Source organism: Oryzias melastigma, linkage group LG7, assembly GCF_002922805.2.
Source record: "Oryzias melastigma strain HK-1 linkage group LG7, ASM292280v2, whole genome shotgun sequence".
Classification (NCBI taxonomy): Eukaryota; Metazoa; Chordata; class Actinopteri; order Beloniformes; family Adrianichthyidae; genus Oryzias; species Oryzias melastigma.
Window position 1 is genome coordinate 6,877,159 of NC_050518.1, and position 14,457 is coordinate 6,891,615.

The 14,457-nt window shown below is 38.5% G+C and overlaps 3 protein-coding genes across 13 annotated transcripts in view; 2 read left to right on the plus strand and 1 right to left on the minus strand.

Moving 5' to 3' along the window:
* Positions 1 to 8,279, plus strand: part of sort1b (sortilin 1b) — a gene marked incomplete at its 5' end in the record, with an annotated part of 12,322 nt that extends 4,043 nt beyond the window's left edge. The window contains 12 exon segments of the mRNA XM_024293546.2: positions 720 to 864; positions 1,550 to 1,705; positions 1,954 to 2,060; positions 2,219 to 2,321; positions 2,630 to 2,801; positions 3,655 to 3,845; positions 3,923 to 4,112; positions 4,268 to 4,384; positions 4,612 to 4,720; positions 4,821 to 4,933; positions 5,021 to 5,150; positions 6,604 to 8,279. Of these exon segments, the coding sequence (XP_024149314.1) occupies positions 720 to 864; positions 1,550 to 1,705; positions 1,954 to 2,060; positions 2,219 to 2,321; positions 2,630 to 2,801; positions 3,655 to 3,845; positions 3,923 to 4,112; positions 4,268 to 4,384; positions 4,612 to 4,720; positions 4,821 to 4,933; positions 5,021 to 5,150; positions 6,604 to 6,618 (1,548 nt within the window). The 3' untranslated portion in view covers positions 6,619 to 8,279.
* Positions 8,280 to 8,772: 493 nt separating this feature from the next.
* On the minus strand, positions 8,773 to 10,357 carry ngrn (neugrin, neurite outgrowth associated). Of its 2 annotated transcripts, none has more exons than XM_024293285.2 (4): positions 10,090 to 10,357; positions 9,737 to 9,979; positions 9,544 to 9,654; positions 8,773 to 9,466 (listed from the first exon to the last, which is right to left on the minus strand). In XM_024293285.2, the coding sequence occupies exons 2-4, from the start codon at positions 9,970 to 9,972 to the stop codon at positions 8,911 to 8,913; spliced, it is 903 nt and encodes a 300-aa protein (XP_024149053.1). In that variant the 5' UTR covers positions 9,973 to 9,979; positions 10,090 to 10,357; the 3' UTR covers positions 8,773 to 8,910. The 2 variants fall into 2 exon arrangements, with proteins under 2 accessions (XP_024149053.1, XP_024149054.1); XM_024293286.2 differs by having other exon boundaries at positions 10,134 to 10,230.
* An 872-nt stretch (positions 10,358 to 11,229) lies between these two features.
* nfyal (nuclear transcription factor Y, alpha, like) overlaps positions 11,230 to 14,457 on the plus strand; it is a 6,597-nt gene continuing 3,369 nt past the window's right edge. For 3 of the 10 annotated variants that reach the window (XR_002921449.1, XM_024293280.2, XM_024293282.2), the window contains exons 1-4: positions 11,230 to 11,388; positions 12,096 to 12,198; positions 13,309 to 13,395; positions 14,132 to 14,278. Coding sequence is in view for 9 of the 10 variants with exons in the window: in XM_024293280.2 (XP_024149048.1) it covers positions 12,118 to 12,198; positions 13,309 to 13,395; positions 14,132 to 14,278 (315 nt within the window). In the remaining variant the exon portion in view is untranslated. Of the gene's footprint in view, positions 11,389 to 11,418; positions 11,634 to 12,095; positions 12,199 to 13,308; positions 13,396 to 14,131; positions 14,279 to 14,457 lie in introns of those variants that run through there. The other 7 variants (XM_024293283.2, XM_024293284.2, XM_024293281.2 and 4 more) reach the window with 6 other exon arrangements.

The window sequence follows — 14,457 nt, forward strand, 5'->3', positions numbered from 1 at the left end:
AGTCTACTCCTTTGGCCGTGGTGGACGCTTCCTTTTCGTCTCTGTAATGACCAGCCAGGTCAGTTCACAGATTCAACAAACACACCAGGTCAATGCGATATACGGGTGTGTTTTGGCAAGAGTCTGGCGATACGATATATATTACGATACACGTCTTCCGATACAAAGAATATTGCAGTATATCCCAAAACTGTACCACAACAATGTTTCTTGTTGTTATTCTGGTGCGTTGTAGATCTGCTCAAAGCGTGCTGTGGTGCCAACTAGTGGTCAGGAGGGTTTAGGTGGAAAACCAAAAGTAAGATGCTGAAAGATGCTCATTAGTAGTTAATTCAATACCGTTTTGACAGCATTTTAAATCAATACAAGTATTGCCAAATGCAATATCGCGATATTTTACCAAATCAAAGTTTCCCTACAGGCAATATAATAACAAGCTTTTACTTTTTGAACCTTTTGAATTCCAAGAGAGTTTATATTTTTTGATATCATAATTGAGATTCAGAGAAAACAAATCCAAAATTGAGATTATATTTTAACTCATACAGAAATTTAACTGAATGTTTACATTTGTAAATCCCTAATATACATTCAGAAAAAAACACTTTTTGAGACATGACTTTGAAGAGGAAATGTTCAGTGCAGTTCATCTACCTTATTTGTTTAAAACTCCAAAGTGTGTTCCTACTCTCCATTTTTGTTTGTTCTTTCTGCTGCAGGACAGACTGAGGGTTCTCCACGTCTCTGTGGATCAGGGTGAGACCTGGAACATCGCTCAGCTTCCAGCTGTCGGTCACGACCAGTTTTACTCCATTTTGGCAGCAAATGACGAGATTGTCTTCATACACGTCGATGAACCCGGAGGTGAGTGCATGGAATACCATCATCGTTAGTTTACCAGAGAATATATCTTGATTTGTGTGTGCGTAATTCTTGATTTGGGACTCATTTTGTCCTTGTAAACCAGCATGCAGACATTTTCCATGACATTTTCCCACTTTCTTAAACAGATGTCGCTAAATAATATTAAAAAAAGTTTAAGTATGTGTTTTTAAAACACTCAACTCTAATGACCCAGCATTCTAGATTCATTTAAACGCATCACTTATGGACGTGAAAAGAGTCTCAAATCAGATTTTTGCGTATATGCGGTTTTGTGTGTGGGTAACAGGCAATTTGCGCACACTTCTTAAAGATTTGTGTGTGTAAATGTATTTATTTTGTATTATTTGTACATGAAAACACAGTTGCAAGTACATAAAGTTATGCACAAAATGTACTGTGAGTTACAAATCAAGAATTACGCACACACAAATGGAGTGATACTTTTCTCTCTATAGTGTACTACTATAGAGACCCACTGAGACTTATCACATTGCCAAGTATGAATATTTCATTAGTTTCATGAGGGAACAGAATCAACCTTTTCACCAGATTATAATCATATTTATGAGCTGCAGATCTCAGAAATCCCCCATCTTGTTCCTGTATATTTCCACTTCTTGTGTCCTTCTGAACTTTTAATGACCTTCTTGTCTTCTTCTCTCAGATTCCCTATTTGGAACTGTTTATGTATCAGATGACCGCGGTACTGTTTATTCCAAGTCGCTGGAGCGTCACCTGTACACCACCCCAGGGGGCGATACAGACTTCACAAACGTCACCTCCTTACGAGGAGTTTTCATTACCAGTATTCTGGCTGAAGGTACTTGTATTTATTGAAAGAATAATGGGATATGGCTGCCCAAATTCTGTAAATAATTCTTTAATAAACACCTCTTGAACAATGTTAGGTATATGAAAGTGACTGTCTAAACCACAAACTTCTCTTATCACTGTTGTAAGCACAGCACGCATCAATTACTGTTAGAATTGTTTTTTTTTCGTCAACACTTTTTCTGTATTGGTCTATAACTATCATTTAAATGTCATGTTCTGGTCTTGTGATTCCAGATAACTCCATACAGTCTGTGGTGTCTTTTGATCAGGGAGGGGAGTGGGTTCCCCTGAGGACGCCTTCAAATGTCAAATGTAAAGTCACAGCCACAGATCCAGACAAGGTACAAAGGAAGAAGAGTGCGTTTTGTGTCTGTGAGATGAAGCCAGGAGGGAACAGGAGTAGCTTTGTTGTATTAAAACTCTGCAGTGTCAGTACTGAGCTTAGCAGATTCTGATTGTGTATAAAAACCAGACAAACTGCTTTTGTTGTTGTCCACAGTGCAATTTCCACATCCACGCAGCGTACAGCATGGCTATGAAGCTTGACGTCCCCATGCTGCCTCTGTCTGAACCGAATGCTGTGGGCCTCATCTTAGCGCATGGTAAACAAACATGTTAGAAATCACAGATACTCTATTGTCCGTATTATAGGGCGCACCAGATTATTAGAAAGAATGTCTATTTTTTAATTTGATAAGTCCGTCCATCAGTCTGACCTTAATAACTGCATTCACAGTAATTCTAGAACTTTTTTGTAACTTTTTTTATAACCAGATTTAATCCATATGTAAAACACTCTAGATTAGAAGGCGCACTGTAATTTTTTAAATAAATGAAGGCTTTTAAGTGCGTCTTATATAAAGGAAACTACAAGTTTGTTTGTGATCCTGAACAACACCTGTTTCTCTAGGCAGCGTTGGGGACTCTTCCTCAGTGATCAGACCTGACGTGTTTGTGTCGGACGATGGAGGCTACTCCTGGATAAAGGCGCTAGATGGGCCTCATCACTACGCTATTCTGGACTCAGGGGGACTTTTGGTGGCGGTGGAGCACAACCCCTCTGACACCATCTTCCAGATTAAGTGAGTAACTGGGATGTGCTTCACATTTTTTTTCACGTCTTTGAAAAAGAACCATTTAGGGTGTACCCTACTGTTGCCCTACGGTGACTGGGATAGGCTCCAGCATCCCTGTGACCCCAAAAGAAATAAATCATGATTAGAAGAAAGATTGGTGCCTTTAAAAGAAAATGTTATCTCATTGATTTGATTTAAATTGTTTATTTAAAGCAATCAACTCAGCTTGATCTGAAATGGTTTATTTCAAGCACTCAAACCAATTTGATTTGATCTGAAATTGTTAATTTCAAGCAATCAAAGCAATTAGATTTGAAGTTTTTTATTTCAATCAATCAAAGCATTTTAATTTGATTCGAAATTGTTTATTTAAGCAACCAAAGCTATTTGATTTTTTACAAATTGGTACATTTTACGCAATCAAATGAATTTGATTTGACATTGGTTTATTCCAAGCAATCAAAGAAGTTGGATTGGAATGGTTTTATTAAAAAATATACAAATTATAAATTTGTGTTTATAAAAGGCATTGATAATTTTGTTTCTGCTAATAACAGTTAAAGTAAGCATAAACAAAGGAAATACGTTCTCTATTAATAGGTTTTTAAGTCTTCAAGAACAATCATATGAACTTCATATTTCTGAATCATTTATCTATGAATGAAATACAGTTTTTTTCATTAAACCATCATGTTAGAGTCCCTGTGAATTTGTTTGATATGCTATTTTAGCTAAATGTAATCTCACAGATGATACCAGCTGGTACCAAGAGTAACTCTGAATCTCTTGAAGTAATAAAAGATCAAGAGCTCCATTTGTTTGTAGTTTTGTGTGTGAATGCTCTCCGACATCCCAACAGATTTTCCACTGATGAAGGACAGTGCTGGCATGTATACAACTTCACCACAGAGCCCATCTTTTTCACTGGGTTGGCGTCAGAACCAGGAGCTCGCTCCATGAATGTAAGCCTCTGGGGGTACCGAGACTCCTTCATCAGCCAGAACTGGATCTCCTTCACTATTGACTTCAGGGAACTTCTCACCCGAGACTGTGAGCCACTGTTTATGAAACGTTTTTACTTTAGGTCATTCATGGGTGAGTTGAGTCAAACTAACATGCTTTTTTAGGTGGTGACGGTGACTATGTGCAGTGGTTGGCCCACTCGGATGACATCAGTGACCCAAAGGATGGCTGCATGCTGGGTTTCAAGGAGAAGTTCCTGCGTCTCAGAAAAGACTCGGTTTGCTGGAACGGGCGTGATTATGAGGTCACGTCTCAGCCGACCCCTTGTGCTTGCACTCTGGACGACTTCTTGTGGTGAGATTGTTGACTATACGTCCTCATTTAATGTTTAACTCCATTTTAGTAACTTAGAGCAAACCATGCGTATCAAGTTTGTGATTCTTTAAATGTATGTACAAATGTGCTAACCAGTAAAAACAAATGTTGTAACTAATATTTCTTTCTAAAAGTGACTTTGGATACTACCGCCAAGAAAACAGCTCCAAATGTGTAGAAGAGCCAAACTTGCAGCACAAAGTGTTGGAGCTCTGTCTACATGGAAAAGAGGAGCAACTGGTAACTAGTGGGTAAGGCTGAACCTTCCTCTAATGAATGATCTTCATTTTTTAATTCCAGTTCCTGATTATACATTTTCCCAAAAAACAGTGAATGTCTTTGACTTATTCTTTAATTACTGATGCAGCATCAGAGAAAAGAAATTAGAGTTTTGTTGATAACCTAACCTATAAAACATTTGAAAGCATTTAAAAAGATTTGGACTGTTTTTGAATTTTTGTTTGTTTCTAATTCAAAGGTACAGAAAGATCCCTGGAGATAAATGTGAAGGAGGAGAGCAGCCCAAACGTGACGAGATTGATCTCAGTAAGAGGTGTGTCAGTGACATGGTGGAGACACTCGAGTTGGTTAGTATCTTTTGACACTAATACTGATGCGTATTCTTGCAGTGAAGCAGTATTTGTTCCAGAGCAGCATACGTTATGTCTGTTTTTGTATTTTCCACAGATCGGAACTCGTTCTTCAAAGTCAGTTGCTATAATAGTAGCAGTGGTGGTGATCATGCTGCTGAGCATTGCAGGAGGAGTGGTCTTCGTCAGGAAGTATGTGTGCGGTGGCAGGTGAGTGTGTGTCGATATGCTTCATTTTATTCTGAAAATCCCAGTCACCAGTGAGTCCTCTGACCGCGTTCTGAATGTTTCCCGCAGGTTTTTGGTCCACAGGTACTCGGTACTGCAGCAGCACGTCGAGAACAATGCCGCTGATGAGATGGACGACCCACTTGAGATCAACCACACACAAAACGGCAAAATCGAGTTTCACGATGATTCTGATGAGGTAGTGTGGAGATTTTTATTTTGCAAGAGGGATCACTAATTCTGTGAAACAATAATTAACAACAGAAGACCTCTTGATTTACCTTTTATTGTCTTGGTGAGGTTTTATAATAGAAAAAAACACATTAAAAGTGAGAAATGTATCCTGCATTTTTCTGATACAAACCAGAGCAGAATGAAGTAAAGATATTGACTTTTTTGCAGCTAATCTTTCCATGAAGACTATAATGTGTATTATTTGAAGGCGTAGACAGCTTATGTTTGCAGTCTATTTTTGGAAATAAACAATAAATAAGTGTGACTTTTATAATTCAGTAGAAAATTTATGAAATATTGACCAGTATTTTAGTGGAGAGGTTGAAGGTTACAAGACAGGCTTCTTATCAAAATACTAGACCACCTTAGAGTTACTCAGTTTAGGATTAACTCCTCTGAGAAAAACAGGACATTTTTCCAGCAGTTGAAGTAGTAAAAGTCAGGACTTTACTCCAACAGCAGTCCTATTGAGGAATTTGGGAATTACCAAAGTAATTCAGGAGTGTTGTAGTCCACTGGATTCCTTCACAGCAATGCTACAGGTTAGATGATTAACTCGAGATAGTGCTGCTGCACCATAAATGGAGCACGTTTTATGTCAAAATAAACCTGGATATTATCAGTATCTTTATTTCAGTGTTTGTTCAGGTTATGGTGGCTTGAGGTAGAAAAAGGTCAGCAAAATATATTATCGTTTTTTTTACAGATAGTCAACAATAGATCACACTTTGCCTCCAAATTTCTGTGTGATTCCACTGCTAACAGTGGCTGCACAAGATAAGATGATTAAACTACTGAATGCTTAGATTTTATGGTTCTATGTTTTGTTATTTGTTATCTGGGGGTTCAGTTTACCTAAATCTGGTAAAGAAAAAAGTGAGGTTAAATGAGGTTAAATCAGGTAAATGGGGATTTGTTATGCATAAAAAGATTTTGACAACTTTAGTTAATGCAAACCACCTGAATAACAAAATTAAGAAAGCGTGTAAAGTGTGTGTTGCAGTAGTTACAGCTTCACAGCGAGAAGTCTCTGGTTCAAATCCCAGCTGAGTCTTCTCTGTGTGGAGTTTGAATGTTCTCCCAATGCATCCTGGGGTTTTCTCCGAGCACCCCGGCTTCCTCCCACAGTCCAAAAACATGTGTCCTATGTGAATTGATTCTTCTAGGGTGTCATGAGTGTGTGTAGGAGTGCTTATGTACCCTGTGACAGACTGGAAACCTGTCCAGGGTGCACCTTGCTCTCGCCCACTCGTACCTGGGATGGGCTCCAGCAACCCCCTAATCCCAAAAGAGATGGTTTGGAAATGGATGTAAAGTGTTTTAACAGATGTATTTGCAAATGAGCTTTTGTTATTTGTTTGCACGCCTATGCTGGTTTACTTGGTTCAGTCATGTTTTTTTTTCTCTTCTGCAAACAGGACATGCTCGAGTGACACCCACCTCCTGCGATGCAGCCGAGTAAGACGCCTCCTGTCCAGCCTGTGGCCGGCAACTGTTCCTGTAGCCGTCGTCTCCGGCTACATCTTCCCTTTACCCTCTTGTAGAAGCTTCAGCATCGGCTACAGAGCCCGTGTCACATCGCACTGCTGTCAAAATGAAGCCTGATGAATGTACTTCTTACATTCACTCCTAGAACTTCCACAGTCGGGGAGTTTTGTTCTTCAGCTACTAGCTAACGGGTTTGAATCTGATAGATATTTATTTTAGGGAGCAAAAACTAATGCAGTAACTGCTTAACTGCTGAAAAAGCCAGAGAAATACATTGCACTGTTTTACAGGTTCTGCCTCTTTCATGCCTGGGTATGCTCCTGGAAGTACTTTTAAGTTCTGTCAAAATTTGTATTCTTTTTCTCGTGCACTTGTACATAAACGCATCGTCTGTGTGAGACCCGTCTGGTGGGAGTGACAATGGTTGCATTGAGCTTTATGCTAATTAATCTTCCAGACAGCTGAATCTCACTCCTGTTATTTTTTTTTTCTAGATATTTGCGAGAAGTGTCCACAAATGGCCACAATGAAGAAAAAACACATTATCAAAGACTGTAGGCTTTTGCAGCATCCTGACAGTAGGATTTATGATTGAAGTAAAAAGGCACACAAACATTATGAAATAGTTTAGGAATATTTTGTATATTTTGGGATACTGTCCATGCATTTATCTTTTTAGCACAAACGATTCCGTGTTTTTATGAATGGAAGGATATTTGAAGAAAAAACATTGCCTCAATGTGCAGGAGAACAGCTTGTGTCTCATCACGGTTTGTTGGAAACTTTAAGTGCAGTTAAAACTGCTGAAAGCACAAAGAACTTTTTCTGTGAAGAGCTTGTCGGTGAACGATTTTCTTAAAAGTGAGATTTTTTTTTTGTCTTATATAGCCATGTTGGTTATATGTACGACCAAATGCATTCATATGAAAGCAATGACAAAAGGCAATCACTGTAAATAGTGAAAAAGTTGCAATACCAGCATTTTTCTGCCTTTGAGAGAAGGCAAATTCTTGCAAATCACTGGGTTATAAAAGGTTTCAGCTTTTTTTTTATCTCCTCTTCAGTTTGATCCTTTTGTGGATTTTTTCCCTTTAAAAACACGTTGTGTATTTGTTGTGTTCATATAGGTTTAACATGTTTAAAGTGGTTCAAAGTGCAGAATGTTGGGAGTTTGTTAACAAGTGCCTGGTGTGAGAATCCGGCATATTGCTGCTGTCCATCTCCTGATCATTAGATAATTCACAGTGTAGTTGGTGTTACAGATGCATCCCAAGTATAAAAATGTTAAGCCTCTACATATTGCTGTTACTCTAAAATATTTAAATCAGGTAAATTCTTTGAGCAAATTCAAGTCGAATAACCTCATTAGTTTGTCAAATTGAGATAAATTCAGGACTTTAATACAACTGCTTTGTAGCTGCTCTTCACTAGAAAACACTGGAAACAAAGATTTCATGACTTGCATTTTTTCTCATGTTAGTTTTGAACCTTCCGTTTGACTTATAATTGCTTTAATGACAAACTGCTTTTGTGAAGGCTCTGTAAATATAAAAGTTTGAACTGTTTCTCATTTCTTTGGGTTCGACATTAAACTCTTTTTCTGTCATTGTTGCCAATCCATTTTTTTCCCACACAAACAGAAACTTTTAAACCAGCATCTAGAAAAAACTTGCATCAAATTTATGAAAAATTAACTCTTGGTAGGGATCTGAACTTGTGCAATTCATTCTACTGTTGGTTGATATATATATATATATGTAAAGTTAATCCAGAATTAACACTAAATTATCCACTTTTCACCCTCATGTTCCAAGTTGAATACATCAGAAAACACCAATCTAGCTCAAAAGTAATATTGTGTTTAGTGCCATAAACTTTCAGATATATGGAAACACTAGAAGAGCTGCATTTTTTCAGTCCTTTCAGGAAATGTATATGTAGTGCTTTGTATTATTTTGCATACTTTTACCTTTTTCATTTTTTTCATCTTGTTTTCTGTTGGCACTGCATCTCTTATTGTACTATCCCTATGCAAATATTGAATCAATTCTATATTTTCTTACATCAAATTCAAGATATAAAATTCCAGTTCAACTATGATACCTTAAACGTGTATTTTATTTACATTTTTATTTTCTTTTTACAAATATAGAAAACAAAACAATTTGGTAAACCAGGACTTCATGTTTATTTGGCCTTAAACCAATAACTGGAGACAGTCATCCAACCCGTCGTTCTCAGATTCGATACAAAAAGTTCCCCTCTGCGTCAAAGTAATCGTTCCCAATCTGCTTAACAGGTGGTGGATTTTTTATTTCCTCCAGAAAGTCTGATAGTTGTTCTTCTGTCAACACCTGCCCGTCCCAGCTCTCTTCATCCTCCTCTGTGGTTCTTTCTGCTGTTCTGATCACAGCAGCATCTTCAGCCACCGATCCAAGCTGTGGTGACGGAGTATTAACAGAAACAGGAACTTGAGCAGGGGACCTCGAGGCCTCATATTTCACCGGTGGAGTCTGACGGGACAAAGGCACTAAACTGTTTTTACCCCCAGAGGGGAGCATGGTTGATTTGTGGTTCTCTGGTAATTTCAGCTTGTCCTGCTGTGTCCCTGCACCAGGAGGCAGACTCTGCATTCCTAGTCTCGCCATCACTTTAGCATCCTGCTTGGTCTTTTTATCAGGAGGTGGTATGAACTTACTCCTGAGGACTCTTCGGATAACTTCAGGGGTGGTAGAGTAGCTCTCAGCGAGGCGCTCTACAGTCCATTCTTCTGGCTGATTGTTCTTAAGATATCTGAAAATTTGAGATGAATATGGGTCAAGTGGAAAGTCCAAATCTATTTTTTTTTTTAGATTGGACAGCTCCCTTACCTGATTTGATCAATTGCCTCCCAGGTTAACCTCCTTTCTGGAGCTCCTGCTGGAGTCATTTTTCTTCTTATTACGTGGTACTTCAGAGTCCTCTGTGCTTGTCTTTCTTTGCTGCAAAATAGGACAAAGCTATTTTAAAAAATGCATACAAACAAAAAAATATATATAAAGCAGAATGAGTAGAAGAGCATACTCAATCAAAGCCTGAATCTTGTCCTCCACATCCTCCAGATCCACATCTCCATCAGCGTCATCTCTATATGTGGGTCGGTTTGATTTCGTGTCTCCTTGCTCGGAGTTTTGTCCCTTCCATGCCCTGCTGATCCCTCTGCTTGCAAGTCTGCAGCTAACATAATAAACTGAAGGACTCACGAACTGGGAACCAGACCTGGAAAAATGGCAGAGGACGTGAAGAGCCCTGCTGGCCATGCTCCTTCTGCGGAAGAAAAAGGCGAAAGTTGCCTGTTCGCCCTCAAGTCTCGCCTTTTTAAGTTTGCTTTTCTCAATTAGACTTATTTTTGTTTTTTAAGATAAATGTATTCTTACACCAGTCACAAATGTAGCGCTATCTAATTTCAACACTTGTTTACCCTTAGCGACTCTTCCAGGAAGTGTTTCCGGAAACGTGAACTGTAAAGAGTTTAAATTAAGCGGTGCTGCCCCCTTGTGGAGATTTTTCAAAGCTTTTCAATTCAGCCCATTTACATGCATTTATATCATTTTTGTTGTTAACATAATGAAAATATTACACAAATTGAACATAATTGATTGTTTTTTTTAAACTGTGCAAAAATTTACACAAAAAACAATTAAATAGAAAAAAAAGCATAAATGAATGAAAATTGGGGACACATTTCAAAAGGCTTTTGTGACATGACACAAGTCATTTGGGTTCTTGCTGTCATTCCAATCTTCACAGAGTTTGCTTAGTTTAAAACTTTCAGATCTGCCTGAGTTGTCAAAGCTGTCTAAAACGCATCTTAAAACATTTTGATTATGATTTGTAAGTTAGAAGTTAGAAGTGACTCAGAAAACAGGCCTGTGCTTACACGACCAACTGGTGTGATCTGCAAAGTCGTTGCCATTTTGACCAGGCATAGCATCATCAAATTCATTCTTATCTGAAAAAGAACAGAGTTCCCAGAAGGAAACAAAGAAGAATCTGAAATTTCAAATGCACAGATGACATGTTACTATAAAAAAATGTGTGAAACGTAAACACACTGTGGTCCAAGTGTGGATGAGAAAACGGAAGCACTGGTGCAACAGACATGCAGCGTTGGTTTCTGCCTCATTTATAAGTTTCTTAAATTCAGAGGCAATTACCTACACATCTACAAAATAAGATTTAACTATTTTTTTGCTGTCTTCAGTTAGTTGGCAACTGCGTCAGATCAAACTGTACATGCTACATAAAATAAATTACTTGCAGTGAAGTGATTCGTTTTCACTGTTTTTACTTAAGGATTCATAATCAGTCCTAATGGAGTCATGCCTGAATGTTGAGCTCGGATGTTTTCACTTACTTACTTACTTTTTCCACAAAGGTAGTATTTCTGCATCTTGACATCTACATATATATATGAAAAAAGACACTATTCTGTATAATTAAGCTTCTTTTTAATTGATGAGGTCTGAACTGTTTTAGGGAGCTGATTGGCTCCATCCGCTGGAGAGCAGAGGTACTGCACCTGCGCAGTCCCCACAGTCATGTGCCACGCAGCTGCGCACCTCCTCCCAGCCGCCGTTGTTTCATTTGCGCCATTTTGTCCGCTCACTTTGTTGATTGGGTTTTAGCGAGCTGTACTAGAGCCAATCAGAGGGAAACCGGACAGCGAAGATACGGTAAGGGAGCCACGATTGAAGGCATTGGTAGTTGTCAGCACGGATTGGTTTGTCATGGACCAACCAAATTACTAACCCTGCTAAATGCAAAAAAATCAAAATTGCTGTTCGAGTTTGACCGCTTCGTCCTGGTCTTGTTTCAAAACGGGCTCGAAATTATCTGCTAGCTGCAGCGGGGTAACATAATCTCTGTTGGTCTGGCGTTAGCTTGTATGCTAAAATAAGAACTCCCAAACAAAGAAACGGTACATAATGTCACCTTCCACCCGTTTGTGTCACTGGCCCAGCAAATATTCAACAGCTGTGGAAACCCAAAGCCGTCAATAACCGACGGATTGTCCCCTTATAGTAAAAAAATGAGCATCCATTTTGTTCTTTCTAGAATTTACCATGCTGTTTACCTAGCTTTGGCGCTGTTAGCTTAGCTAGGCGATCGTCTTTATTAAAGTGCCCGATCTAAACACAAGCTAGCGATTTATTATATAGCATGTATTAATACATTTTATACACGTTTTTCAAATTAAAATTCCATGTATGACTCAGCATAAGCCAACGTTACGAAATAAGAGGAAAAAATGGCGTTGGCAAATAAGGCAAAACATTATTATAGTAAAAAAAATGCCTGATTAAAATATAATAAAACAATGTCTAATTTGTTTAAGGGAGATGTTATTTAAGCTAAAATTAGAATGTTCTTTTGTTATTAGAGGACTGCGTCAAAAAGCAGCGATGGAGCAGTACACGTCTGCCACCACTACGACAGGGGAGCAGATTGTTGTGCAGACCGCCAACGGACAGATCCAGCAGCAGGTGAGCCCGCGCGCCGCCTGGCGCGTGACAGCTAAGAAAGCACTTGGGTTACACACCTAAATCTTTTTTTTTTTAACCCCATGACATTGTCCTTTAAGTCTATAATAAACCAGCTTCATTTTTGAAAGTCAAATCTTTATTGATAAAGCATTTTGTTAACAAAAAAAATTTAAATCTTACATTTTATTAATCTGTGTCTTTTATCAAATTTAGTTTGCACATTTTTGTGTGACTTTCCAGACACTGAGCACCACACACTATTAATTAGGGGTGTTATAATTAATCCATTTATATTCCTATGACCTAACCAGATCCGTTTGTCTGAGACATTGTTATTCTTGTTTACCTGTTTGTTTGTACACATATTTAATTGTCACTTGATTATCTTGCAAGAAAGCTTCACCTGCACTCTTCAGTCAGTACCCAGGTATCGGGTATATTTTTGGCTAAAGATGTCCTGGATTGATTTTAGATCAGTGAATCTCATCGTTCAAAATGATAATGAACCACAAATCATAATATGAATCAAATCGTTAAAGTAAATCGTTACACCCCCTACAGTTCTGACGTCAGTTTTTTGACCACTTTGACTGTCTTTTGCCTCATGTAAAGTGAGTTTTTAGTCAGATTGGTCAAAAGACTCGTATACCTAAATGTGAACTTTTATTTTTGTAAGAACACAGTTTGACAGCATATGCAACTCATAAAAATAAAAGCTCTATATCTTCATAATATATTTCCAATAAACGTAATAACCCTTTATTATTGGTGTAAATTCCATCTATTTTTTATGAATCTACATGCTCATAGTGTGTCTATCTTTTGATGTCCATGGAAACCAGACTTCCCAACACTTACAAATACATATAAAAAAAGTTTAAGAGGAAATAATGCATAAAAAACTAGTCCAGACAAGAAAAGCATCTCTGGAGCAAAATAAAGTATTTCAACTCTAAATGAACAGCTTGACATCATTGCATGTGGAGATAAAGAGGTTACTCCAATCCAGGCCAAAAACCCCCCAAAGTTTTCTAAAAGAAATTGAACAATCTGTACAATTTGAGGGTGAATGTTTTTGTCTGAGACTGTATTGTCCTGCGTTGCCTGCAGACACATGGCACAGTGACGGCTGTGCAGCTGCAGACAGATGCACCAGTGGTGACTGCCTCAGGCCAGCAGGTGCAGACACTCCAGGTAGTTGTGTCACTGCTGTAACAGTCTGACATCTACCAGTCTGCACGCCACACCCAGGGGTCTTTTTTATTTGATTTTGTTGTGACTCATGTGCCGTTTGGTTCATCGTCTCCCCTTCAGCATGCCCTGCAACTACCCGAGCTGCATGTTCCTCAGCACCGTGCTTCGCGCCAGCCTCTAAATGATGCTTGTGCTGTCATGGCTTTAAAACATCACCGTGTATGTGAGATGTTGTCACAGAACGATCACCTTTTTGGTTGTGAGAACATCATTTCAAGCACGAGTCGTCATCAAAGTTAGCAAAGGAACACATTGAGGTTCAACTTTGAGTAGCATGTATCTTTTTTGGCAAACATCTCCTCCTTCAACCGTATCTTTGCTGTTGTGTGATGTTTATTGCAAATGCATTTAATTCATAGTCTGGTATTTTCTTTGCCCACAAGCTTTCAGATATATGTTGTGCTCAGTTTAAAGCTTTTGAGCTGCATGTGCTAAATGTTTTCTGTCATTATCTCAATTTTTTTTAGTAAATCAAACTTTTGAAATGTATTCAAATCACCTTCATGATAAGATGGTTTGAAATAAAAGCACATTCTATCTTAAGTTTATATCTATAGTCAAAGTGCACGATTTTATGGTTTTTGACATTTTATTCACTTGTGATGTGGCTTGCATTAAACCCTGTAAGTCACTTGTCATTTCAGAGCTTCTCCTCTAACAACTTTGTTTGTCTTTGCAGGTTCAAGGACAGCCCCTAATGGTTCAGGTGAGCGGCGGGCAACTCATCACGTCGTCAGGCCAACCCATCATGGTGCAGGCCATGTCTGGAGGTCAGGGTCAAACCATCATGCAGGTTCCTGTATCGGGAGCTCAAGGACTGCAGCAGGTAAAGGAAAAAAAGTCTTGATTCATATTTAATATTTAAAAAGATGAGAAATTGCTCCTCGTTTAGCTTTGATAAAAAACTGGTCAGAGCAGCCAAGCTGATCAGCCTAGAGAAGAAAACAGTGGAAGCAACGGAAAAGAATAAATTGCCTTTTTTTTTTTTACTTCAATTGTCAATGA

Excerpts from the sequence above, each read along its gene's own strand:
- ngrn (XM_024293285.2), bottom strand. The coding sequence starts at position 9,972 with ATGGCCAGCAGGGCTCTTCACGTCCTCTGCCATTTTTCCAGGTCTGGT. Across the intron at positions 9,655-9,736 it reads AAGATTCAGGCTTTGATTGA|CAAAGAAAGACAAGCACAGA; the intron begins GTATGCTCTTCT and ends CCTATTTTGCAG. Across the intron at positions 9,467-9,543 it reads GAGGCAATTGATCAAATCAG|ATATCTTAAGAACAATCAGC; the intron begins GTAAGGGAGCTG and ends TCAAATTTTCAG.